Source organism: Eubalaena glacialis, chromosome 9 (genome assembly GCF_028564815.1).
Source record: "Eubalaena glacialis isolate mEubGla1 chromosome 9, mEubGla1.1.hap2.+ XY, whole genome shotgun sequence".
Taxonomy (NCBI): Eukaryota; Metazoa; Chordata; class Mammalia; order Artiodactyla; family Balaenidae; genus Eubalaena; species Eubalaena glacialis.
In genome coordinates this window covers 4691382-4716592 of record NC_083724.1, presented here as the reverse complement: position 1 = coordinate 4716592, position 25211 = coordinate 4691382, and the positions used below count along the sequence as shown (strand labels likewise).

The 25211-nt window shown below is 48.3% G+C and overlaps 2 protein-coding genes across 3 annotated transcripts in view; both read right to left on the bottom strand.

The window, feature by feature from the left end:
- AK8 (adenylate kinase 8) overlaps positions 1-25211 on the bottom strand; it is a 138076-nt gene that overhangs the window by 79638 nt on the left and 33227 nt on the right. For both annotated transcript variants that reach the window (XM_061200898.1, XM_061200897.1), the window contains exons 6-9: positions 10492-10573; positions 9892-9963; positions 9197-9397; positions 5628-5759 (exon numbers count right to left, since the gene is read on the bottom strand). In XM_061200898.1, coding sequence (XP_061056881.1) covers positions 5628-5759; positions 9197-9397; positions 9892-9963; positions 10492-10573 — 487 coding nt within the window. The remainder of the gene's footprint in view (positions 1-5627; positions 5760-9196; positions 9398-9891; positions 9964-10491; positions 10574-25211) is intronic.
- Positions 22787-23286, bottom strand: LOC133098173 (large ribosomal subunit protein eL33). Its single transcript, XM_061200896.1, has one exon. It carries the CDS (start codon positions 23156-23158, stop codon positions 22826-22828), a length of 333 nt encoding a protein of 110 aa, XP_061056879.1. The 5' UTR covers positions 23159-23286; the 3' UTR covers positions 22787-22825.

Sequence of the window (25211 nt, the reverse complement as noted above, 5' to 3'; positions counted from 1 at the left end):
GAGAGGCAAACGAACAAATAAACAAAAAAACCACCAGGAAAATGTGACCCCCTACAAGGAGAGAAAACAGGCCATAGAATCAGATCAAGAGATCACACAGATATCAGAATCTGCACATAAGAACTATAAAATGTCTATTATGAAAATGTTTAAACTTTAAAAGATAAATAAAATGAATGAAAAGATGGGGAATCTCAGCAGAGAAATGGAAACTATAAAAAAGAACCAGATGGAATTTCCAGAACTGGAAAATACAATATCTTAAATGGAAAACATCACTGGATGGGCTGCCATCAGTGAATCTGAAGACATGAAAACAGGCACTAGAAAGTATTCAAACTGAAGCAAAGAGAAGGTGGGGAGGGGACCGGAAAAAAAGAAAAGGAATAAAACCTCAGGGAGTTGGAGGACAATAGCAAACAGTTTAACATACATGTAACTGGAGTTCCAGAAAGGGGGTGGGGGGGAGGGAGGGGGAGAGAGAGAGAGAGAGAGAGAGAATATCTGAGAAAATAATGGGAGGAGAATTTCAAAATTTGATAAAAATATCAACCCACAGATCCAAGACTCTGATACCCAAGCAAAATAAACACAAAGTAAACCACACTTTGGTACATCATTGTTAAATTTCTGAAAACTAAACAGAAAATATTAGAAGCAGCTATGGGTGGGAGTAAGATGCTTTATATATAGGAGAACAAAGATAAAAATAATCTCTGAGTTCTCATCAGAAGCAATGCAACGGAATGAATCAACGCAACAACCAAATGACATGTTGAAAGTGTTAAGGTGGGGGGGACCCTGTCAACATAGATTTCTATAAGCAGCAAAAACATCCTTCAGTAACGAAGGTGAAATAAAGACATTTTCAGACAGATGAAAGCTGAATTTCACCAGCAGACTTGCACTACACGAAATGTTAAAGGAAGTTCTTTAGGTTGAAAGAAAATGATATCAGATGGATCTTGGATCTAAACAAAGGAGTGAAAAGTGTTGATACTGAGTATATATAAAAGCTCTTTCCCCCCATTTCTTGACTTAAAAAAATGACTGTTTAAAGCAAAAATAATTACAATATACTGTAGGGTTTATAACATATGTAGAAATGAAATGTATGACTACAATTACACAAAGAACTAGAGCAAGGTGAAGGGAAATACACTGCTGTCAGGTTCTTGTGTTATACATGAAGAAGTATAATACTAATTCAAGACAGACTGTGGTAAGTAATGGATAATAGTTAACCCCTAGAGCAACCACAAAGAAAATGAAGCAAAGAGATTTAGCTAAAAAAGGCAACGGAGGAAATAAAATGGATTACTAAAAAATATTTGATCAATCTAAAAGTTGGCAGGAAAGGAGGAACAAAGAACAGATAACACAAGTAGAAGACCAAAAAGCCAGAATGGTATACTTGAAACCAACGATATAAAAAATTACTTTAAATGGAAATGGACTAAACAATTAAAAGGCAGAAAATGTCAGGCTGAATTTTTTTTTTAAAGCAATTATATGTTGTATTCAAGACACATATTTAGAATATGACACATAGTTTAAAAAAAAAAAAGAATAGAGTATATACTTATCAGACAAAGTAGACTTTGAGAATTTACTGGAGAGGTAGAGGAGCATTTCCTAATGATAAAAGGATGATTTCATCAAGAAGAGATAACGATCCTTAGTGTCTACCCACTTAACATAGCTTCAAATTACACGAAGCAAAGACTGGCAGAGAAATAGAGAAATCCACAGTTAAGAGTTGGAGATTTTAACGCACCTCTCTCAGTTACGGAAATAACAAGTAGAGAGAAATCATTAAGGACGTAGAAGAAATGAACACTATCAAACATCTTATCCTCATTGACATTCTTAGAGCACAATATTCAACAAAACCAGAATACATATTCTTTTCAAGTGCACATGGAATTCACCAATAGAGAGCATAGGCTGGTCCATAAAAAGTATCAATACATTTCAAAGGATTGAAATCATATAGGGTATGTTCTTTGACCAACATAGAATTAAAGAAACAAAGAAAAAAAAATGTGGAAAATTCCCAAATATTTGGGAAGTAAGCAATACACTTCTAAATAATCCATGGGTCAGAAAAGAAACCGCAAAGGAGATTAGAAAATATTTTGAACTGAATGATAAAACACAACACATTAAAATTTTGTGAGATGCGGCTAAAGAAGTGTTTGGAGAAGTGTAACATTAATGTTTATGTTAGGAAAGAACAGTTTACAACTCCTGTCTATAGCCACCTCATTCTGCAAGATCCTAGGAAGACAGTACTGCTATAAGAGTCTTCTCTTCCTAGAGGTTCCAAGTACTAAGGCTTTAGACACACATGACCTGGGACTGCGTTGGGAGGAGCCCCGCCTCACCTCGTTCCTTCCCCCAGCAGGGCCCACCTCCATCCTGAAGGGCCTCTCTTATCCTTTCTGCATGTTCCCTATCTGTGTACCAAATAACATGCGCTGCATATAGCAAGCACTCAGTGAGTAAAACTAATAGTATTTTAATAAAATGCTTCATGGTTGTTTCTGGTTAGAAAATTCATGCTCGGTGCAGGGAAAAAGAAAAAAAGTCCGAATTGTGTAATACGTGATTCTACAAAGATAACCAGTTTGGTATATGGATGTTCCTTCAGATGTTTTCTTTTCTTTTTTTTTTTAATAAATTTATTTATTTATTTATTTTATTTTTGGCTGCGTTGGGTCTTCGTTGCTGCACGCGGGCTTTCTCTAGCTGTGGTGAGTGGGGGCTACTCTCCGTTGCGGTGCGCGGGCTTCTCATTGCTGTGGCTTCTCTTGCTGTGGAGCACGGGCTCTAGGCACGCGGGCTTCAGGAGTCGTGGCTCCCAGGCTCTAGAGTGCAGGCTCAGTAGTTGTGGCGCACGGGCTGAGTTGCTCCGCGGCATGTGGGATCTTCCCGGACCGTGGCTCGAACCCGTGTCCCCTGCATTGGCAGGCGGATTCTTAACGACTGCGCCACCAGGGAAGCCCTCAGATGTTTTCTTGAACATAGACTAACACACTTTTTTGAACAAAAATGAGACCATTCGGGCTTCCCTGGTGGCGCAGTGGATTAGAATCTGCCTGCCAATGCAGGGGACACGGGTTCGATCCCTGGTCCGGGAAGATCCCACGGGCTGCGCAGCAACTAAGCCCATGCGCCACAACTACTGAGCCTGCGCTCTAGAGTCCGCGAGCCACAGCTACTGAGCCCGCGAGCCACAACTACTGAAGCCCGTCCCGCAACAAGAGAAGCCACCTCAAGGAGAAGCCCGCTCACTGCAATGAAGAGTAGCCCCGCTTGCCGCAACTAGAGAAAGCCCGCGTGCAGCAACGAAGACCCAACACAGCCAAAAATAAATTAAAAAAAAAAAAGAGACCATTCCCTCCCTGAACACTGTCGAGTGACTTGCTTTCCACCCCGCCCCGATGTAACAATACCTCACGGACATCGAGTCACTTTACAGGTTTCTTTTTAATAGCTGCCCAGAGCTTACTTTAACTAACCCCCTTGCGAACAGAGTTTGGGGTTGCCTTTATTTTTCATTATGCATCCTTCACATCTCTTGTTGAGTACTGTGGGGAGTGTTTCAGCAGAATAAAGTCCTGGGCGTGAAATCACTGGACCAAAGGATTTGCACAGTTAGCCTGGTAACCAGTAGTGGCCTTTATCTTTCAAAAGGTTGTGCCTGTTTATATACTCGCCAATTATAGACAGGAGCCTTTCAATAAACCTTGTTGGAGTGAGTGCTGGTTATTTGTTTGGAGACTTTTTCCCACGACCGAGAGGTTCATAAATGTGGAGATAAGACCCAAGGCAGGGGATGGCCAGGGGGGCCGGGCTGTAGGGGGACTAGGCGGGCAGCTCCTGGAGCTTTGGGTGCAGACAGGCCTCTGCAGAGAGACCCCAACGGACAGTTCAATGCTTGCCGCTGCAGACCACAGGTCCCCTAAACAGGTTTACGGAAATCTCACCATGTCTCGTATTTCTCAAGAACACCTTTGAGAAACGTCAACTTTCTGAGCTAGTCTCCAAATGCTCAGTTATTGAAAAGAGGCCCAAAATGGCTCTTCTGCTACAAAAGCAAAAACCATGGTGAGCTTTTCTATTTTCATTTTTGGAAAAATCTAGGCGGGTAATTTCATTTCTTTATGACTGGTGTGCTGAAAACAATTTAAATTTAAAAATACTTTTCTTGAATGGGAGCGTCTGCATAAACAAACTTCGGCACAGCGACAATTATTTGAATTAAGCTGTGCACTATATTAAGGTATCACTGTTGTGTTTTTCAGACCCTCCCTCTGCCGCTAAGGCTCTTCTCACTGTAACTCTTCATATGCCTGCACGTAACAAGAAGTGCAGGCACTTAAATAAACGTGGGCGGGGCCACAAGTAGACTGTGGCTCATTCTTTACAAAGTCATCCCTAACCACAGATGGAATTTTATTCTTATAACACTCTTAAGAGGTAAACTCGGAAGGAGAAGGAATTATTTGAATAGTTCCATTAAAAAAAAAAACTGTTGATACAAGCAAAAGCATTTTTTATCATAAAGTATCCAGGTGATTTTTCCATACTAATTAAATCAGAATACTACTATTTAGTATTTTTACTAAAATACGAATACAACTATTAGTGTTTTTTTCCATACTAGTCAGAATAATTGCTCAGTTCTCCACCTTCAATCTATGGGTATGATTTTTGTCATTGATTCCTGGCTGGGAATCTCAGTGGCTTTGGAATTTTAAGCTGGAGGAGACCTAATTGAAAAGCATTCTTATTCAAAACTTGATCTTTCTGGGGTGGTATGTATATATTTGTGCGTGTCAGTATACATGTATATCTGTATGGTGTATATGTATCATTTGCGGGCATATACATGCATATTTCTATATTTGGGGGTGCAGGTCTCATGTCTCCTGCTTAAATAAAGTAGAGGTTATTGAGGCTTCTGGAGCACTGAAGTGGGAGGGGGTCAGTGCCTTTAACTCTCTCCAGTGCTGTGTGTCTGCTACAGCCTCCCTTCCAGCCCTTTATCCTCCTGAAACCAGGCTGGCATCCAAGACCATCCGGGACCACCCCAGGAAAGACCTGGAGGACTGATTTCAATATTTTCTCTCTTCCCGGTAAAATATTTATTGAAACTGTGCTGAGCTGGAAGTCTTCCTCCGGTTCAGAAACTGTTTGCCTGTAAACACACTGACCTGGGTTGGGGGAACCAAACAAGACCGGAGAAAATAATTAAACAGCAGGTCCACATTATGCAAGAACTCTGGCTTCTGGGGAGACTGCAGGGGCAGGATGGAGGTGCCTCTGGGGCAGAGCACAGAAAAACCACTGCGCCAAAGGACATAAAAAATGATGACCAGAAAACGTTCCAGCTCTTTGGGCTGCGGGCGTGTTTTTATTGGTTAATGTTTTTATGGCCATATTCTTTGGGAGGCACAAACCTTATCCCTGCAAAGATGGATTAAATGAAAATTGTTCGCAGCAGAGAGCAAGAAAGAGAAGTGATGCCCATCTCCTCGCCGCTCCCGTAACACGGGAAGGTCTGGGAGGGCAGGAAGCAGAGGAGGCTCTAGAAGCCGGGCGGCCGCCGGGGCACTCACCGTTGACGAGGCCATATTTCTGGGCCAGGAGGGCGGCCTGCAGACTTTTCCCGCTGCCCATGGGCCCACAAAGCAGCACCCTCGGGGTGAACGGGGCGTTAGATCGATGCACGGTTTGGACATAGGTCAGAGCTGGAACGAGAGGACGTGAGGATAATAAACCAGGGTCCTAAAGAAAGGGAACCAGCTTACGACACCTCTGCCTGGGCTCTTTTAATGGCAGTAATTATTTCTCTCTTTTACAGCTCCGTGGAAACCCTCTGTGAATCTGCCGGGTAACCACAGGGTGAAGCTGCGGGGAAGGAATTACACTTCAGGCCTGGGCACCAAGGCGGGAGGGGACAAGTAGAGGCACAGAAGCCACCCTCCGAGCAGAGCACTGCCCTGGATCCCTCTGACACAGCACAGGGGCCGCGCTGCCCTCCTGGTCCAAGGAGGGCTGGCTGTGTGGTTGGGGGCTGGTCCCGGGACACAGAACACACACTGAATACTGGGTTAGGGTGTTTCCAAATTGAATCCGGGCTGAGCCTCACGCTGAAGCCCCGGGACCAGGCCAACCTCCTAGAGTCAGACACAGGCTTTGATAAACACGACAGGCCACGCGGGGGCCTCGTACTCGGGGACTTCTAAAGGCCTTCGGAATTGGTGGAGGATAATTTGCAGCCGCGCTCCAGTGACACCAACTTTATTGCAAGTCTCCAAAGAGGCAGTGATCAAATGGGTCCCGGGAGTGGGCAGATGTAGCCCTGGCCCGGGGTGCCCCTGGCATCTGAGGAACAAAGAAGTAGGGAGACAGGGCTGAGGCGCATGCACCGTGGGGGGCACTGGATGCCCAAAGCTACTGAACATCAAACCAGGTCACCTCCCTCGAGAGTGGAGGGTAGAGGAGGGGGCACAAGCGGGCTGAGGAGGCTGTTGAAGGGCAGCCACTCGGCACCTGGGCGAGGGGAGCGGCCCGCCCGCTGAGGCCGAGGCCGGGGGTACCTCCTCCTCAGTCCCCCTTGCATCCAAAGGGGGTCTCCCTCCCCGGCCCCGCCTCCTGCTCGGGACCCTGGACCATCCTGCGCAGGTGCCGGGGTGCCTGAAGTCAGCATGTTGGCCCCTCGCCCGGGATGGAATCCATCCGAAGACAGGAAGGTGTCCCCAGGCACCACCCTGAAACCCGCGACAGGTGTGCAGGGTCTTCCAACCTTGTGCTTGACGTCGGGGCACCTCCCCGGCCTCTACCCACCAGGTGCTGTCACGCTCCCTAGCTGTGTCAGCCACAAATGTCTCCAGACATTGCCACATGTCCCGGTGTGGGGAGAGGGCAAAACTGAGAACCACTGGGATATGTTCACTGGGCAAATTTTGAACTCTCAAATCTTTGTAGGATTTTTTGATTGGAAGGGTCATTGGAGATACTATGATTCCCCTCTGTTTTAGAACTAAAGGCACAGGTAAGTTACCTGTCTTCAAGGTCAAGATGATAACCAGCATCATCACGGCAGGGATGCATTTGCTGCTAAGCTAAACTCTACCAGCCTTATCTTATCTGATCCGTGCACGGTCCCATGAGGGATGTGCTTTTCTTGTCCCGATTTTACGGAGAGTTGGCAGGGCTGGGGCAACTCTCCCAAGCCCACTGCCGTGGGTAACACTTTCCATCAGCGAGATGAACCCCACGGAAGAGATAAAGATAAAGACAGCAAGGCTGTCTTTATCCTCAGACCTTCCAGGATCCAGCCCATCTGAAGAGCACAAATACTACAGGCAAAGCAGCCTGCTTACAAATGATGCTTAATTTACAGTAAATAACCAAGTTAATTAGAAGTAATGATCCCCCAGACGGTCTCAACATCTAATTATTCTTTCTAAAAATATGTGGTTGCTGGATGCAATGCAGAGATATTAAAAAAACAACACAGAGAGAATTTTGCATTCCAATTTTCAATTTATCTCTCTGCATTATTAATTAATAATAATTAATATTCAGACACTCACATTTTTATTTACAATTTCAGGCATGAATTCTTAATGAACGATCATATGAACTTTTAAATTTAATTAAGTAGTTTGGAAGTAATTAATGTGTAAATTCAGAATCATGGCATAAGATAAATGTTGTGGTTGTTTATCTTCGGAGTGCAGTGTTTACTACTAAAGACTCTTCCGAGATGCGAAATCACTCGACATTTATAAGGCATCCATAAGCCTGGCATTTTTCAAAGTAGCATCACTCTCCAGACATGGCCCCTCGTACACCGACCCCCCCGAGAGCTCCGGCTCTCGGTAAAGCAAAGCCGCTCAGACAACAAGGCCACCAGCAGGTGGGGGCCGGTGGGAGGGCCGGTCCGGGGAGCTCAGAACCACCTCCCCACCAAAACTAAACTTCTCTTGAAGAGATTTGAGAGAATATACCAAAAAAGGGCATCGTAAACCGTCAAGTGTCTTAAATTCCCTGCGGAGGTATTTTTATTGTGTCAGGCACCGGCATCTCACAGAAGGGGATAACTGCGTGTGGAGACAACTGAAGCTCAGCAAAACTTTTAAAAAATGAGGGCGCTCCCTGGCGGTCCAGTGGTTAGGACCCCGCGCTTTCACTGCCAAGGGCCCGGGTTCGATCCCTGGTCGGGGAACTAAGACCCCAGAAGCCACACAGCGTGGCCAAAAATAAAAATAAAAATAAAATGAGATAAATAAAAGAAAAAAATAAATTAAAAAAAATTAAAAATGATAAATGCAGCTGCTTTGGGGGAGAACTCTTCTAACTTTCCTTGTCTTTCGAGACCAGGTGTTGAATCCTGATGATAGCAACGTCCGATGGTTACTGAGGCATTCTCTGCACCAGCCACTGGGCTCAGGGTTGCAGACACCTGCGTTGCAGGATCTCATGGAGCCCTCACCTAAGTCCGTGAGGAAGGAAGGATTTTTGTTCCCATTTTGGGGATGACAAAACTGAGGCTCAGAGGGGTTAAGAGAGTTGCCACGGACTGCACAGCTGATGTGTGGTGGGGCTGAGGTCACCTGGCTCCAAAGTCTTGGGACTCAATGGTCACACCCCTGACCCCCAAACAGGCCTCTTTCAGCCCAGTTCTGGGAAGCTGCTGTGAACATCTGTTATTGTTCCCAGCGGCAGGGCCGTGTCCGGCATGCGACTGCCTAGCCCTGCCCTCAATGGGCTCAGGACACCTGAGTTGTGCTGTGGTTTTTTGGGTTTTGTGGCGCTGGTGGGTTTGGTTTGTACGTTTGTTTGTTTGAATATTTATAAATTTTCTCTTCCTCCTCGTTCATCCTCAGGGCAAGACTTCTTGCTGCATGTCCCTCCCACCCCGGCCCTCACCTCTCCTCACCCCACCCCGTCACTGTCAAGTCCGCTGACCACGCGGGCTGTAGAATATTAGCCCAGGGTCTCAGAGGACGACGCTCCCAGGGACCCCAGACTCGTTTCTGGGCAGGGACCTTGGGCCTTCCGTGACTTGACTCCCGGGCTCCCAGGCACACCCTGGACACTGGACACTGGACACTGGCATCACTGCCAGAAGAGGTGATACCAGGATGAGAAGGGTCGAGGGTCCACCCGGGTTTACCCTGGCAGAAGACGTCCACGCACGGCTGGTCGGCGGTGATGACTTTCAGGATTTTGGGGTACGAGGGGAGGATCCTGACGATGTCCCTGTGATACTCCAGCAGCCTCCGCGCCGTCTCCCCTTCCGAGATGCCTGCCGGCACTATCAGTCGGTTCTGGATTTCGGACTCGGGGGGCCAGTCGAAGGTGGTGTGATAGATCTCTGCAAGAGAGAGGGACACGTTTAGAGTTGCCCGCCCAAGCTGGGGGCGGAGCCTGCGGGTCCCAGGGGTGCTCGTCCGCCCACCCCGGAGGCACCGCACTCGGCTTTGGCTCCGGGGCTGCTCCCCCGTTGCTATTGACAACCACAAAGTGGTGGTGACGCTCAGCACGAGGGGAAGGGCGGCCGTGACTTTCCGAGCGCTTATTCTGTGCCAGGCTCCCACCCTCAGGCTCTCATTTCATCCTCACGGTGATCAGATCACAAGGCAGGGCTCGGCGTTTTCAGCCTCAAGTCCAGGTGAGAAAACTGAGTCTCAGAGACACTGGGCAACTTGTCCCATGTCACACAGCTAGAAAGGGGCAGGGGCCACAAACCCGGGTCTGTCTGCTGCCCAAGGCTGAGAGTAAGTGCTCAGTGAGGGGTGGGCGGGGTTGTTATTAGGATCCCCTGTGAGACCCCACGGGGTGGTTGGGTGGAGGTGGAGACAGCCGTACCTCCTGTCTGAGGGTCGATTCTCTTCCCCAAATTTCTCTCAATCAGGACTGTGTCTGGAGCGCTCAGCACGACTGGGCAGAGAAGGAAAGAAGCAAAACCAGGCACGGTGGGCAGCAGATCTGCTGCTGTGTAAAGACATTAGAAGCACCGCCATCTCCCATCCCCAGCAATGCCTTAAAAAAGAGGTCAGAACACAAACACGTAATCTCGGGACAGAGGAAGCCCACGCTTGAACACTTCACCCGAGGACAGGCTTCAGCGTCCTCAATAACTCCGTGACATCTTTGTGCAGGACGCTTTTGCCACATTTGGGGATTATTTCCTAAAGAGAGTTTCTCAGATGTGAGATTCCTGAAACAAGGAATCACCAGGGTCAGAGCAAAACCCCACGTTTCTCAGAACAAGCCCCGAATGCATTTAGCTCCGTGGAAAATTCGACTGTGCTGTCCTCCTTTTTCCTGCTGGGTCACAGGCCCATCAAACCCCCTTCCTGGATGGTGCCTGGGCACCGGGGAGCCGTTGACACAGAGTGGAGCGCTCACTCGCGGGGGCTGCAGGTCTGCGGGGAGGGCTCTCCAGGCGCGGGTGGGGCTACTCACTGACATGTCTGGGGGAGACCCCGAGGGTCTGGATCATCAGAGCCTGCTCCCGAGTTTCAGGGATGCCATCCAGAATCCAGCCCTAGGCAGAGAATGTGGAAAGGTGCTCACTTATGTTTACTTTTTCAGATTTGTTTGGAATTACTATAAAAGGAACATCATACCTTTATAGAAAGACTGGAACTTTTTTTTTTTTAATTCAATTTGTTTTTATTAGAGAGTCACTTGTGTTTTGAACTATAGGAATTCTACAAAAATTATTGCATTTCTCTACTAAACAATAATTAGAACTAGATGTTTCACGATAACATTTTGGAAAGGATGGCAAAGTGGAAAAAAAAAGGAAGTTTTGCAGAGTTACAAGTTACATGTAGTTGAATGTCCATAACTGTGGTAGTTGAATGTCCATAACTATGGTAGTTGAATGTCCATAACTATGGGGATCCGATTAAGGGATCTTTTTTTTTTTTTCAACATCTTTATTGGAGTATAATTGCTTTACAGTGGTGTGTTAGTTTCTGCTTTATAACAAAGTGAATCAGTTATACATATACATATGTTCCCATATCTCTTCCCTCTTGCGTCTCCCTCCCTCCCACCCTCCCTATCCCACCCCTCTAGGTGGTCACAAACCACCGAGCTGATCTCCCTGTGCTATGCAGCTGCTTCCCACTAGCTATCTATTTTACGTTTGGTAGTGTATGTATGTCCATGCCACTCTCTCAATTCGTCCCAGCTTACCCTTCCCCCTCCCCATATCCTCAAGTCCATTCTCTAGTAGGAAGACTGGAACTTTTAAGGTAAGAGAAAATAAACGTTTCTGATAGCCGCCTCACCTCACTTAACAACTCCTCTCATAATATCACATCCCCTTCTGAATCTTACGTTTATAATGATAGTCATACCATACATATTTTCTGTCCTGATTTTTTGCATCCCGCGTTATAACCACCACCGTATTTTCCCTGTCGGCCCACCTCCTCGCTGGCCATATAACATTCCACCGAGTGAGGTGCCTCACTCGCTGAGCCGTGCCCCACGACCAAACGCTTCACTTGCTGAGCGTTCGCACCGTTACCAATAATGCCGTAAGAACATCTCTGTGCTACAGCTCTTTCCGCATTTCGGATTATTTCCTAAAGGGAGTTTCTCAGATATGAGAGAAAAGGAACCACCAAGGGCAAAACAAAAGCCCACTTTTCTTAAGAACAAGTCCAGAACAGAGCATTAAGAGGCCCGAGTTCAAGTTGCTGTTCCTAAGTGAACTCGTTATAGGGCTGAAATCCCTCAGGCGTCTTCTTGGATCAGCTGGGGAGCTGGTTTAGAAGATTTATTTTCATTAACCCTTTAAGTCCAATTGCGAGAGTCATATGTGATTGTTGTACACTCTGTGGGAACGCTAAAGAGCTGAAATAATAACGCTAGTCACTGGTGACACCACCGACCCAAACTAGCCACTGTTAACACTTAGGTGTATCCCTCCAGGCTTCACATACAGATATCTTTTCTCCTGGCCGGCGGCAGGGGTGGGGGGGTGGTGGTGGAGAAAATCACACTGCACATACTATTTTGTAGTCTGTTCTTTTCATATAGTGAGAACATTTCATGCATATTTTCCCATGTCACGGAATGCTCCTCTCCTGGGAGTTTTCGTAGCTGCCAGGCATTGCACGAATTGACCTGCCAAATGCTAATGAATCACATACTGCAGCTCATTTAGTTTCATTCCATTATTAAAAAAAAACTATTATTTAGGGACTTCCCTGGTGGTCCAGGGGTTAAGACTCCGTGCTTCCACTGCAGGGGGCACGGGATCGACCCCTGGCGGGGGAACTAAGATCCTACACGCTGCGCAGCGTGCAGCCGAAAAACAAACAGAAACTATCATTTAAAAAGTGCTATATGTACAGCTTGAGGTACACGGAATATCCTCATGATAAAGTTGTAAAAGTTGATACCTTCTTTTACAACTTTTGATACATTTTGCCACATCACGCTACAAAATTGCCCACCAGTTTCTGAATCCAATGGCAGATCACCTGATTCCCTGCATCTTTGTCAACGTCAGGCTTTATCCTGGGGGAAGATCTGTCCAGCAAAATAGAGTACACCATAGCTGCTTTAATTTACATCTCTTTGATCACTAATGAGGTTCAATATTTTTTCCATATGTGTATTGGCTATTTGAATTTTTTCTTTTCCAAAATGTCCATTCACGCCGTCTATTCACTCTGCCCTTGGGGTTTTGTCCTCTTATTTGTTTACAGGAGCTTTTTACATATTAAGAATATTAACACGTTTTGGCAACTGCTACCACAGACTCTGAGAAAAACGATGTTGCCAACATTTTCCACAGTTTGTCTTTTGTGTATGGTGTTGTTTCTGACACACAAGTTTTTGGCCAAATCAATCAGTGCTTTCCTCTTTGGATTCTGGTGTTGTGTGGATGTATAAAAAGGCCCTTGCCACTGCAAAAGCTGGTAAGTGTTCGCTTGCATTTAAACTGAGTTCTCTTAATGGTTTACTCTTTACACTGAAATATTTAAAAGAGCCACATTTTATTTTGAAAATGATGTGAGCCTTGATCTAATCTGTTTCTTTGTGGATCTCCAACTATCCCACGGTCATCTATGAAATAGCCTGTCCTCTCCCCTCTGAATGTCAACTTTTTTTGAGTCACAGCTATATGCTGATATGATGTTGGCTCTGGCATCCTTCTGCCTGTAGACTCTTGTGCCATCCTCACACCATTTGAATTATCGCTGTTTTGTAATTTATTGTTCTATCTAATAGGAGATGCTCCTCCTTCTTTTTCTTTTTTTAAAAATTTGTCCCTCCAAGTAGGCAGAAAACTATTCTGTCAAGTTCCAAAAATATAAATTCTACAAGGTTGGGAATGACATTAAATGTATAGATTAATTTATGGAGAATGGACATTTTTATAATATCAAGTCAAAACATTATCTTCCTGGGAATCTCCTGGCAGTCGAGTGGTTAGGACTCGGTGCTCTCCCTGCCGGGGCCCCGGGTTTGATCCCTGGTCTCGGAACTAAGATCCCGCAAGCTGTGCGGCCAAAGAAAACCACAAAAAACCAAAAACCATGATCTTCCCATTTGCTTACGTTGTTTTCTTTTTAATGTACCTCAGCAATATTCACATTCCACAATTTCTAATGTCCTTTCAAATCCTATGAGCCCAGAGTTATACACATATACACTAATGCCTTCAACTTGATGGTCAGATAAAGTAGATAAAGTGAGCTTTGGAAGAGTGAAATAAAGCCGCAAATTGTCTCAGGTCTCCATTCTTTTTTTTTTTTTTTTTTTTTGGCTGCAGTAGAAAAGGATAGCGTTATTACTTTGCCAGGCAAAGGGGGACACAGCGGGCTCCTGCCTCGAAAAACTGCGTGTCCCCTCAGGTCTCCATTCTGCGGTGAGGCGGAGTCAGACAGCCCCAAGTGGAAGCCCAGGTTTCTGATGCGGGCTCCCAGAAGGGACCCCCCGGCTCTCAGTCATTATAAGAACTTGCCTGCCGTAAGGTCAGAGGATGGACTGATAGGGTGAACTCAGACCCAAGGTCACCCATAACTCATAACACCTGACGTACAGAACACCGCATGGTTGAGGGCAAGGAATGTCTTTCTTTTTTAAAAAAAAGGGGGGAGCACATTTCTTCAATATTAAAATATTTAGGTTCCAACAGCCTCAACTGACAGTTAAAAAAAAAACTAAACAAATTTACAGAGTAAAAAGTATTGGAAAAATCAGGCATGCTTTCATTAATTTCTTAAATTATGCAGGAGAACGCGCAGCCACGGAGCCCCTGGATTCTAGAACTAATGAAGCAAAAGTGCAAAAAAAAATTTTTTAACAGCCTTTTGCTCCCTCAAGTCCTTGTTATAGGCAGCCAAGCACTGGCTGCAGCTCTTAAAAAGAGCAAACACCTACAGACGTGCGTACCCCTCCAGGAACCAGGAAGCACAGGGTCTGAGAGCTCCCCCACTTACAGCTCTGGAAGCCGAACCCAAATGTTCTGAACTCTGGCTACATTCAGACCCCTTTATTTTTTCCTTATTTGGAGGGGAGGGAGTCGGAGCCCCCTGACTGCTTCTTCTAGGACAAGGGCTGGTAATTCTGTTTCGAATTCCTTTTTGAAGCTGAAAGAAGGTTGGAACCCCGCCTTCACTCAGCACTGAGAAAGACCTCCGCTTTTAATATTGCATTACTGAGCAATCATTATAATCTTGCCCATAAATTTGCAGCTGATATCAGTATGTGGTCCAAAGCTTTTAGAACTATTCAGGGGAACAGCTCTCGCCGACTGGAGAAAGCGGGCCTTCCAATTACACAGGAAAAGTGCAGCAAAATGAGGAACATCTCCCTAATTAGCTGGTCTCACTGGTGCATCATTCTGGTTTGGATGTGAAATTTAAGGAAGGAGAAGGTGGGTGGGGGGCGCTCGAAGCAAATCCCAGGCCCCCTGCTCTCCGGGTTACTCCTTCAGACCCAGGGAGACGGTGCCATCACCCAGGTGCAAAGAAACGAGGTCCCTGGAGGACCTCTTAGGGCAGCACCCACACCCCACTGGTGCAGCTGTGGAGACCCTGCATCCCCGCATCAGTCCGCTTGGGAAGGAAGGGCACAGTGACCACGGCCTCTGCGTCAGGGAGTGTGGGTCCTGGAGCATCCTCAAGATGGGAGCCCCAGGCTTAGCGCCTGCAAAAGATCTTCCTTCCCAGAGCTCTTGACTTTATAGAGGTTATACGCAACTGCCCAGTGGCAAAATGGACCACACTTTCAAGGGGAAACAGCACTTCTGGTTGAGAGCAAGCTAATGGCTGCAAATTCTGGCAAAGCAAGGAGTCACCAATCAGTCAGTAGCATCCAAGCACTGCCGCGATGGGACGCTGGTGAGGTGCATCGCGAGGGTCGTGGTTCTGACTTCCAGGAACGGCTGCATGCGGAGATAGCAGTCAGTCCCTAATTAGAATACATTATCCATCTTCCTGACACTTCAGTGAAATGTCTATTCCACTCTGGAGCTGCAGCTTTGTTCGGGGCAGGTTAATTGATATTCTGATGCCTTCGCCCGCCGCACCCCTGCGGCTCGGCTCTGTTTTATCACACATCAAAAAGGCCGTGTGCTCAGGGCACTCCCTGCACCGGCACAGAGCTGGAGGTCTGCACAGCTGCGAGGGCTACGGTATCACAGGCGGGACAAGCAGCAAGCAGATGTCACAGATGAAAAAGAGGGAAAGAAGAGCAGCCAGCCAGCCTAGGGAACGCGGCGAGGCCCAGCAGAGCGCTGCCGGAGGCCGAGTGGGCGGCCCGCTCTGTGTGAAAATGGCCTCTTCTGCCCTCCTGACTGCTGTTAAAGCGCGGTTAGCGACTTCACACTGCAGGACCCTTGCCCTCCGGGCCCCCTGCCTGTTTGATGCGGTGCCCCTTGTCTCCTCCCCCCTCCCCCAAAGGCCAGAGCGGGGTGCTCCCCTGGGCTCTCCCTAGGACGCCCTGATCCAGCTCCCGGCTCCAACTGCAGCCTCTGGAGCCTCCATCCCAGGCGTTCCCCGGAGCCGAATGCTGATTCCTCACCGTCCCAAGGAGGCAGACTGAGGCTGAAGGTTTGGATTCGATCAGACTCACTCAGCTCAGAGTGTGAACCAGGAGACACATCACAAGATGCATCGTGGGCCGCCACCTCCCTCGCTTTTTTCTGATGAAACGTTATACGGTTTCCCAACATATAAAAGAGGAAAAAACGGGAGATTTTTATCAGCCAGAAAAGAAATGCATATTAAAAGATCAAGTTTGGGGCTTCCCTGGTGGCGCAGTGGTTGAGAATCTGCCTGCCAATGCAGGGGACACGGGTTCGAGCCCTGGTCTGGGAAGATCCCACATGCCGCGGAGCAACTGGGCCCGTGAGCCACAACTACTGAGCCTGCGCGTCTGGAGCCTGTGCTCCGCAATAAGAGAGGCCGCGATAGTGAGAGGCCCGCGCACCGCGATGAAGAGTGGCCCCCGCTTGCCGCAACTAGAGAAAGCCTTCGCACAGAAACGAAGACCCAACACAGCCAAAAATAAATAAATCAAAAATAAATAAATTTATAAAAAAAAAAAATCAAGTTTGGGAAACTGATGTGTTTCAAGACAATCGATGAGAACAATTTGGATGAATACAAAAAAATGTTGACATCAAATTGCCCCGGTACTGGTTCCTTTGGTTTATACAGAAACATGACAGTCTTAGCCTGCCGTGGCATCTTAGGACGCCTTCCACATGCAACTCATCTGAAAGGTGGCTCGCGGGAAGTTTTACTTTGAAGTTTCATCTCAAACAATAGGCAACACCTGCTGGCATTCCCGACCACGTTCAAGCACACGCTGCAGCAGGATGAGATACTCCGTAACTCGCCTGCACACCGGCTCTGCCGCCCGCCGAGGCTTTGCCTGGCCGTGTCCTGTGCACAGCCCAAAAACGCACGTGCCCAGACAGGCTGAGATGGGCAGGAGAGATGTTTCTAAACAACCGACAGTGCCAAGTTTCACCCTTGCTAGCAAATCAGTGGACACAGGCCTGACGTTTTTCTATACAAATGTGAATGTGGGAAAATCTGTACTCCTAGGTCTGCAGGTTAGAAGCCACTGATCTCCAGAGCGTTAAAATTTGGTAAAGCACGAATGTGAATGTTTAAGAGGCTTTTTATTCGTTCCCAAATAGCTAAAAAATGTTTTAAAGTCAAATTCATATAAAATGTCTGTGGGGCCGCTCTGCAGAGGAAGATACAGTCAGAAAAACACACTGTTCCGTCCCCAGCGGACCAGTCCCACCCCAGCTCCGAGGCTGGGCGATGCCGAGATGACCCACCGCAGAGATAACGTGCTTCACGGCATCACGTCTAGTTCCCAGGTTCAGCCACAGTGGCCTCTGGTTGAAAGCACAAGAAATGGATAATCCAACAACGTCCAGTTAATGGGTCCATTCCTTCCAAACACTTTAGAGCATGTCTGTGGTGTAGACCCATCTCTTCAGAAACAAGATTAGTCTGTTAGGGTGTCAGTTTATCACGCTGGTGAAGAGCAGGGCCTTGGGAATCAGCCTGTGCCACTGCCAGCCGTGGGACTTTCAACCAGGGACTCAGTCCCTTGGGGCCTCGTTCTCCTTCTCTGCAAAACGGGGACACTGACAGCAATCTACCCCACAGCTGCTGGGACGATTAAATGAGGACCATAAACAAACAGACACATAAACAACAACAAAACGAGCACAGTGCCTGGCGATGGGGAAATGGCCCGGTCCATGTTAACTGGTTTTATCATTATTATACTTTTGAGCAAGGTGAACTCTGTTCTTTTCCTCTACCTCCTGCCAGGAAGGAACCCCACTTAAGACTGTAGAACTTAAGGGACTTCCCCGGCGGTCCGGTGGTTAAGACTTCACCTTCCAATGCAGGGGGTGCAGGTTCAATCCCTGGTCAGGGAGCTAAGATCCCACATGCCTCAGGGCCAAAAAACCAAAACATAAAGCAGAAGCAATATTGCAACAAATTCAATAAAGACTTTAAAAATGGTCCACATCAAAAAAAAAAAAAATCTTCAACACAAAAAAGACTGTAGAACTGAATATAAAGAATTCATTTCAAAAGGCAATCTCAGGACTTCCCTGGTGGTCCAGTGGTTAAGACCTCGCACTGCCGATGCAGGGGACACGGGTTCGATCCCTGGACGGGGAACTAAGATCCCACAGGCTGCACGGTACGGCCAAAAGATTAAAAAAAAAAAAAAAAAAAAAAAAGGCAATCTCCTGGAAAGAGCAGTAACTGGCATCCCAGATGTGAACTGAGGAAAGCTTTCTAATCAACGAGGATGTGGGAAAAACACATTTCGATAAAAGTGAGGGAGTCTAGCGAGTCGTGGGCTAGCGCACACCCACTCCAGCGTGCTCATACGTTTTCCAGTGCCTGACCAGGAGCCTGCCCAGGGAGTTTGCTCCTCTGAAACCATTGTCAGGAGCCACCTGGGCTGCCAGCCTGGGTCCAGCACATGGGAAACAACAATCATGCTTTTACAGTGGGGTGGGCATTTCCACAGGAAGACCTGGGGTGCATTCATTCATTCATTCACCCATCCATTCATCAATTCATTGGCGTATTTATCCACCACTGTGTGTGGTACACTGTTCTTTCATATTGAAAAGTTCAGAAGCCCTGGGTCTGGGGGCTTGTCCAATAGATAGCACCTGGGGGTGATCAGTCACTGGTTCATATAACTAACTACCCCCCCCCAAGTCTGGCTGACCCAACTCTGTTACTTAGGACTCTTTCCTAATTGGCCATTTGACTTGTGCAAGGCACTGAACTTCATCTGTAAAACGAGAGGATTGGACCAGGCAACTTCTAGCAAAGACATTTATGGTCTAACAAAGACATTTTAAGAGTGAACAGCTATTCATAATTATGCAGGGAAAATAGGCATCAACCAGGACGAGGGACTGCCCTGCCTCTAAGGGTCTTTGCACATTAAAACATGATAATTTACTTGCAATCATGCAGCCTGATTCTCCTGTGAAATTCTGCCAGCTCCCGAAATCATGAAAAGAAGGGGGAAACCCCCGTAGGCAGTGGGGGCAGACCTTGGGGGCCGCTGACAAGCTACCTGGGTCTGATCAACACCTGTAATGACTCTTCTCCCAGGGAATTCCGAAGTACACACTGAAGGTCAAGTGCTGGGTCTGAGTTGGGTACACACGTCAGCCCAGAGCTCCTGGCCTCACTCTCAGAGGCTGCAGTGGCCCGAGTTCACTGACCCGATGGTTTCTCAGACCGCACTCCTCTCTCTCCATTCCAAATCTACTGAGCCTGGCACGGCTCAAAGCCAAGCAGCCAGCCTGTTGATTCACGCCTCCTCCTCAAGCTGATGCTCTCTCCCCCTTTATCCTGGGACCGCCACACCTGTCCATCCGGGCCCTGGTGCAGGGAAAGCACTGGCCATCAGCAGAGTTGTGGCTGGGTCCACAACTGGGCTCTAACCCTGGAGCCTTGTGATCGTCAATCACCTAAGCCTTGAGTCTTAGTCTGTAAAATGGGGGCAGTCAGACCCACCTAAGAGAAAATCCCTGCAATGACTGCATAAGATTATTGATAACAAGTGTGATGACAAAGCTCCTGACCCAAAGCAGGAGCCTCACAGACACCGGTGCCTTTCTCTCTCCTAAGAACAGTCTGCGGTGCAAGGGCATTTGCATTTCCGCAGGACCGAAAGAGGCTGACTCTCCAAGTGGCTGACTTTACAAGGCTGCCGTTTCAGGCCCCAAAAGGTCGGCAGTAGTCTGGGGGACACTCTGGGCCTCACCTTCCCCAGGAACAGCTGTCCTTCCATCCCCTCCCTCGGTGGGTGCTGGCCACCACTGGTCACTTTCCCTCTCTCTGGCTGTCCCTGGCGTGTCTGGGTCGTTTCCTTCAGAAACACATCCCATTTTCATTCCCTCTCTCCCAGTCAAAACAGCCTTCTCCCGCGGGCTCAGTTCCCTGGGGACATTCACTCTCAGCCCACCCGGAGGCCTGGACCGCTTTCCACATCTTCCTAAGCTCATCTCAACTCGGGCCTGTCGTCTCCTGCTGCCAGAGACTAGACACCACAGCGCTGCTCCAGGAAAAACCCAACCTGACCAGCTGTGGAAAGCGTAACGTGAGAGGATCGATTACGTGTTCAGAGAATGAGAACTCATCAGTCTAAAGACTAGTGAATTCCACGCAGTCTCAACAAATAAAAGGCATGCCAAAATATATATATACGCTTGCTCTGGTATTCTAACCAATACTCTCATTTATAATTAATATTATAGGTAGTAGGTTTATAATTAAAATTGGGGGTAGTTAATATGTTACAGAGTATAGCTAAAAATCATCCACTTTAGTTTCCACAGTTCTTTCAAATCCCACTGACTGACGGTATTAAGCTACAAGGGGACCCCCAGACCCCCACATACCAACTGTTTAACAATCTCCTTATCTGCAAAGTAGGGCTAATGCTGACGGGCCCACACTTCCTGGTGTTCAAGGTTAGGTGCAGTGATGAGCGTGCAGCTCGAGGTCTGGCCAATTGCAGGTGCTGGAGAACGGCAGCTGCAACCGTCTCCGGTCTCTGGCACACGCCATGTTTTCACGGTTGACAGCTAGCTGCAAAACTAAGCCACACCAAGAGCCTGGGAATGGGGGATTGAGGATGCCCCTCTGTTCCGTCCTCCTGGTGGGCGTTTCCAGCTCTCGGGAGGCAGGTCTCTGATCCGGCCCCTGGATCCGACCTCAACCTGCCAAGGGTGACGTGGTCGGTGGTTCTGAGTCCAATGCGGTCTCCAACATCACTGGGCCTCTTCAGCGCTCTCTGTTGCTCCGAAGCCCATTTACAGTGGCTCGAACATCGGGCTCTGTCCTGCATTCCAGCCATCTCTTTTCCCTCCCCGACGGCAGTGAGAAGGATCCTAAGGGCATCCCAGGCATCTGAGGCCCACAGAGCACCCGGGGTGCCTGCTGCTTAGCCAGCAGATAGATGGGCCACACACGCCATGAACAAGCCCGAGACCACACCGCAGGGTCCAGAAACACCCACAAACGAGGGACCCACAAGGGGGTACTCACGGCGTCCAGCCCGGCCCGCAGAGCCCTGCCTCGCCGTGACGCATGCCGTTCAGTTTTCCGAGTGGAGTTCAGACCTCCTCTCCAGATGCCCAGCCATCCTGACTGCATTTGTGTTAGAGGAACACACAGCCCCGGGCCTCAGCAGAGCTGTTGATCAATAAACCCGCACTCTTCAGAGGATGCGAGTGACATCTACAAACCCGCGAGTGTCAGAACAACGGCAAGAAAATCCCGTGTTCCCACCATCAGAGGATGAGAGCTGCGTAATTCATGCCAGCCCAGGGACGCCGCCAGGAGAAGTAAAACAAACAGCGGGGGGTTCTGTAGACCAGAATCGGGCTCCTGCGTTCCGTTAGCGTTTCCACTATAAAATACTCACTCCCGTTACGGGCGGGGACGCGTCAATCTGTGACCAGACAGGAAAAAGTAAACAAGAGTCTAGAAACCTGCCAAGTAAATGTTAGACTTTCAGTTCCACAGTCAGAAGTGTGCTCCAGCGACGCCTCCTTTATCATGAAGTAATGGAGCATCTCCACGATATGAAATGAGATAAAAAAGAAGTTAACCTGTGAACGCAAAGTCTCACTTTGCATTTTCTGTAAAGGAAATACCTCCAACCTGCACTGATCACAGGAGGCGGGGGGGAGCGACCCCCTTCCAGGGTGCCTCGGAGACCTTCTCCCTGACTTAGCAAGCTGGGGACGTGGTCAAAGTTTTGCCTTTGGTGATGTCGTTCTGCAGCTCAAGGAGGGAGATGACGTGGTGCCAGACACTGGAACTTGCTGGATTTCTCGAAAAGCAGTTCTTTTTTCAGGCAACACACGTATCCTTCCTTTGGGTCAGCAGCGGGGCTCCGGCACTGCAGCCTCCTTTTCTGTAAAGTGGGAGAATCACAGGGCTAAACGCCTACCTGCACCACTAGCCACAGGCCCGTGAAAGCGGGCACTGTTTCCTTCGTTCTGTTTTGTCCCTCCCACAACCTAGAATGGTCCCTGTCACACAGTAGGTGCCTGTTAAGTCTTGATTGTTGAAAGCCTCGCAGGACAGCTGTGCGGATCTCACCAGAAAGTGCCTCCGAGCGTGGCAGTGACTTGCACCATGTGCTAGTCAAGGCTGGTTAACGACTATTGGTACCTTTACCTCAATGGACCCGTAATGCTCCCCAGCACCTGTGCTGGGCTTAGTGCTGGCCTTTGGTGTTTTGTTTTTGCTTTTGTTTTTTAAATTTTTATTGGAGTATAGTTGACTTACAATGTTGTGTTAGTTTCAGGTGTAAGCAACGTGAATCAGTTATACATATACATATATCCATTCTTTTTCAGACTCTTTTCCCATATAGGTTATTACAGAACATTGAGTGGAGTTCCCTGTGCTGTACACTAGATCCTTATTATTATGTATTTTACATATAGTAGTGTGTATATGTTAATCCCAATCTCCTAATTTATCCCTCCCCCACCCCACGTTTCCCCTTCGGTAACCATAAGTTTGATTTCGAAGTCTGTGAGTCGGTTTCTGCTTTGTAAATAAGTTCATCTGTATCACTTTTTATTAGATTCCACATGTAAATGATATCACACGATTTTTATTCTTCTGATCTTCACCACAGTCTCAGGCCTGACGAGTCATGGGGTGGGTTGATATTTTCTTTTTTTTTTTTTTTTTTTTTTACACATTTATTTATTTATTTTTCAGTAAGTTTAAATCCTTGACGGGTACAGCATCACACGGATTCTGTGTCCAATGGCCTTAGCAGGAAGGTTGCTTCGGAATTTGGCACGAACCATGCCACTGTTTCCATGAGCACGAGTTATCTTTCCCCAGATTACTCTGGTTTTGTTAGGTTTTCCACCAGGAGTTACTGTGTTGTTCTTTGCTTTGTACACGTAAGCACATCTCTTGCCTAGATAGAATTCAGTTTCATCTCGAGCGTATACACCTTCAATTTTCAGGAGAGCTGTGTGCTCCCTCTGGTTCCGTAGACCCCGCTTATAGCCAGCAAAAATGGCCTTGGACCACAGCCTCCCAGACATATTTGTCGTTTTAGAAGTCCTGTTCCCAGCAGGCCGGAGCACCCATTCTCGGAGGTCAGGGGACCAGCACCATCAGTCCCGTATCTCCTCCATCCTGTCCTCCCTGTTGCTGGAATCCATAGAAATCATGAGCTGGTAGAGCCTCGGAGCCGGTTGATATTTTCTGAACTCGCTGAAGGAGGGGCCTGCTTGCATCCCATTTAAGCAACCACAGGTCCCCGGGGAAACGGTCCGTTTTTCACCCCTTTGCTTTTTGTGGAGGTGTTGGCAAGACGTCCTGACCAGCGGCTGGGTTAGAACTCAGCACCCGGAGAGCAGGCTGGGGCCGCGTCCCTCGCAGGCCTCTGCCGGGCCGCCCCGGGGGACACGGGCGCAGCAGGTGAATCTGTGTTATCAGGCCGTGTTATCCGCTCGGGGGGGCGGCACTCCGAGCACCCTGGCTTGGGAAACAGAAAGGAGAGGTGCTGCAACACAGAGCACGACCGAGGAGGGTGCCGACTCCCACGGGGGCGCCGAGCGTGCCCATCCCTGCCTAGGTCACACTAAAGGTCGCTGCCGACGGCCCGGCTCAGCCTGCAGGGGCTTCTTGCCTTGCACCAGGCAAGAACCAGCCCTAACCCCCAGAGCAGCGATCTCCAGCCCAAGTGGACGCTCACAGAAGGAAAGAAAAGCCAAGGCCAATGGACAGAAGCCAGCGCCGGGGAGGCTCCAGCTAGTTTTGAAATTTCATTGTTTTCCCCTCCAGGCACTACAATTAAAAGACTGCTGGGACTTCCCTGGGGGCGCAGTGGTTAAGACTCCGCGCTCCCAATGCAGGGGGCCTGGGTTCGATCCCTGATCAGGGAACTAAGATCCCACATGCCGCAACTAAGAGCCCACATGCTGCAACTAAAGATCCCACACACTGCAACTAAGACCGGCGCAGCCAAATAGATAAATAAAATAAATATTAAAAAAAAAAAAAAGACTGCTAACTCTCATCCATGCAGGTACGGGATGTTCCAGAACTCACTGGAGCAATGATTCCAAAAGCATGCCGTGGGCTCGCTGGCGGGTCAGGAGCCAACCCCGGAGGGTACAGGACCCCTGCCTAACACACAGGGAGGCCCATGGGGGCAGCAGGCTTCCCCCACCCGTTAGTGATCCTGGTTTGCTCTCACTCGGCTCACTTTGCATGGGAAAGCGGGGTAACCCTGTCTAGTGGGCCTCAGGGCCAGGCACGGTGCTTGTACGACACGCTGCGCACCCCAGAGCCCTCGAGGCCTGCCTGCAATCCCCGGGTGCCCACACCGAGGCCCGCCCAGCTCTCCCACCAGGTCCTGCTGCCGCCCACCAGCCCAGATGTGCGAGGGATGGCACAGGCCAGCAGAGGCAGACACGAGCCATCCGTGGAGGCCTCTGACTTTTCACGGGTGATGAAACTCCCAGCGCCTGACAAGCCATCATAATTGGGCACAGCTGCTTCCTCCCCACAGCTGGGCGAGGTGGCTGACCATACATGGAAACATTTCTTCTGTCTCTCTTAGCCTGATAGTCCCTGCCTGTGACATTCCAATCGGCCTGGTCCTGGTGATGCAGAAATACCTTTGTCAAAGGGATGGCACAGGATCACGGGGTCCCGGGCTGAAGCCGGGCCTGGCAGCCAGGGGTGGTGGCAGTTCACACCTGTCCTGGCCCGCTGGCCCCCTGACCTAGGCTAAGTCCCTTCCTCCATTTGGACCTCAGTTTCCCCTTTCATAAAAGGTTTCAGGTAGGAATAGTTCTCAAGACAATGTTTAAAAAAAAGGTTGATGAGACAAATTGGAATTCATCCACAAGGCACAGTGACTTCTATGAAATGCTGTTATTTAATATTTTAAAATCAAGTGTCCTGGTGGTTGATTCTTGTTACAGTCAGTTAAAGGAATGAAGGAGAAGGGCACAGGTAGTCTTGACATAGGGCAACAAGATCCAGTTGGAAGACAGGTTCCCAAACACTGGAACCCCGGGTCTGGTGTGCATGGCCACCCCTGGGTGCAGTGGTTGAACTTGATCAAGCTATAGGAGACCAAGG

Excerpts from the sequence above, each read along its gene's own strand:
- LOC133098173 (XM_061200896.1), bottom strand. The coding sequence starts at position 23,158 with ATGTCTGGGAGGCTGTGGTCCAAGGCCATTTTTGCTGGCTATAAGCGG.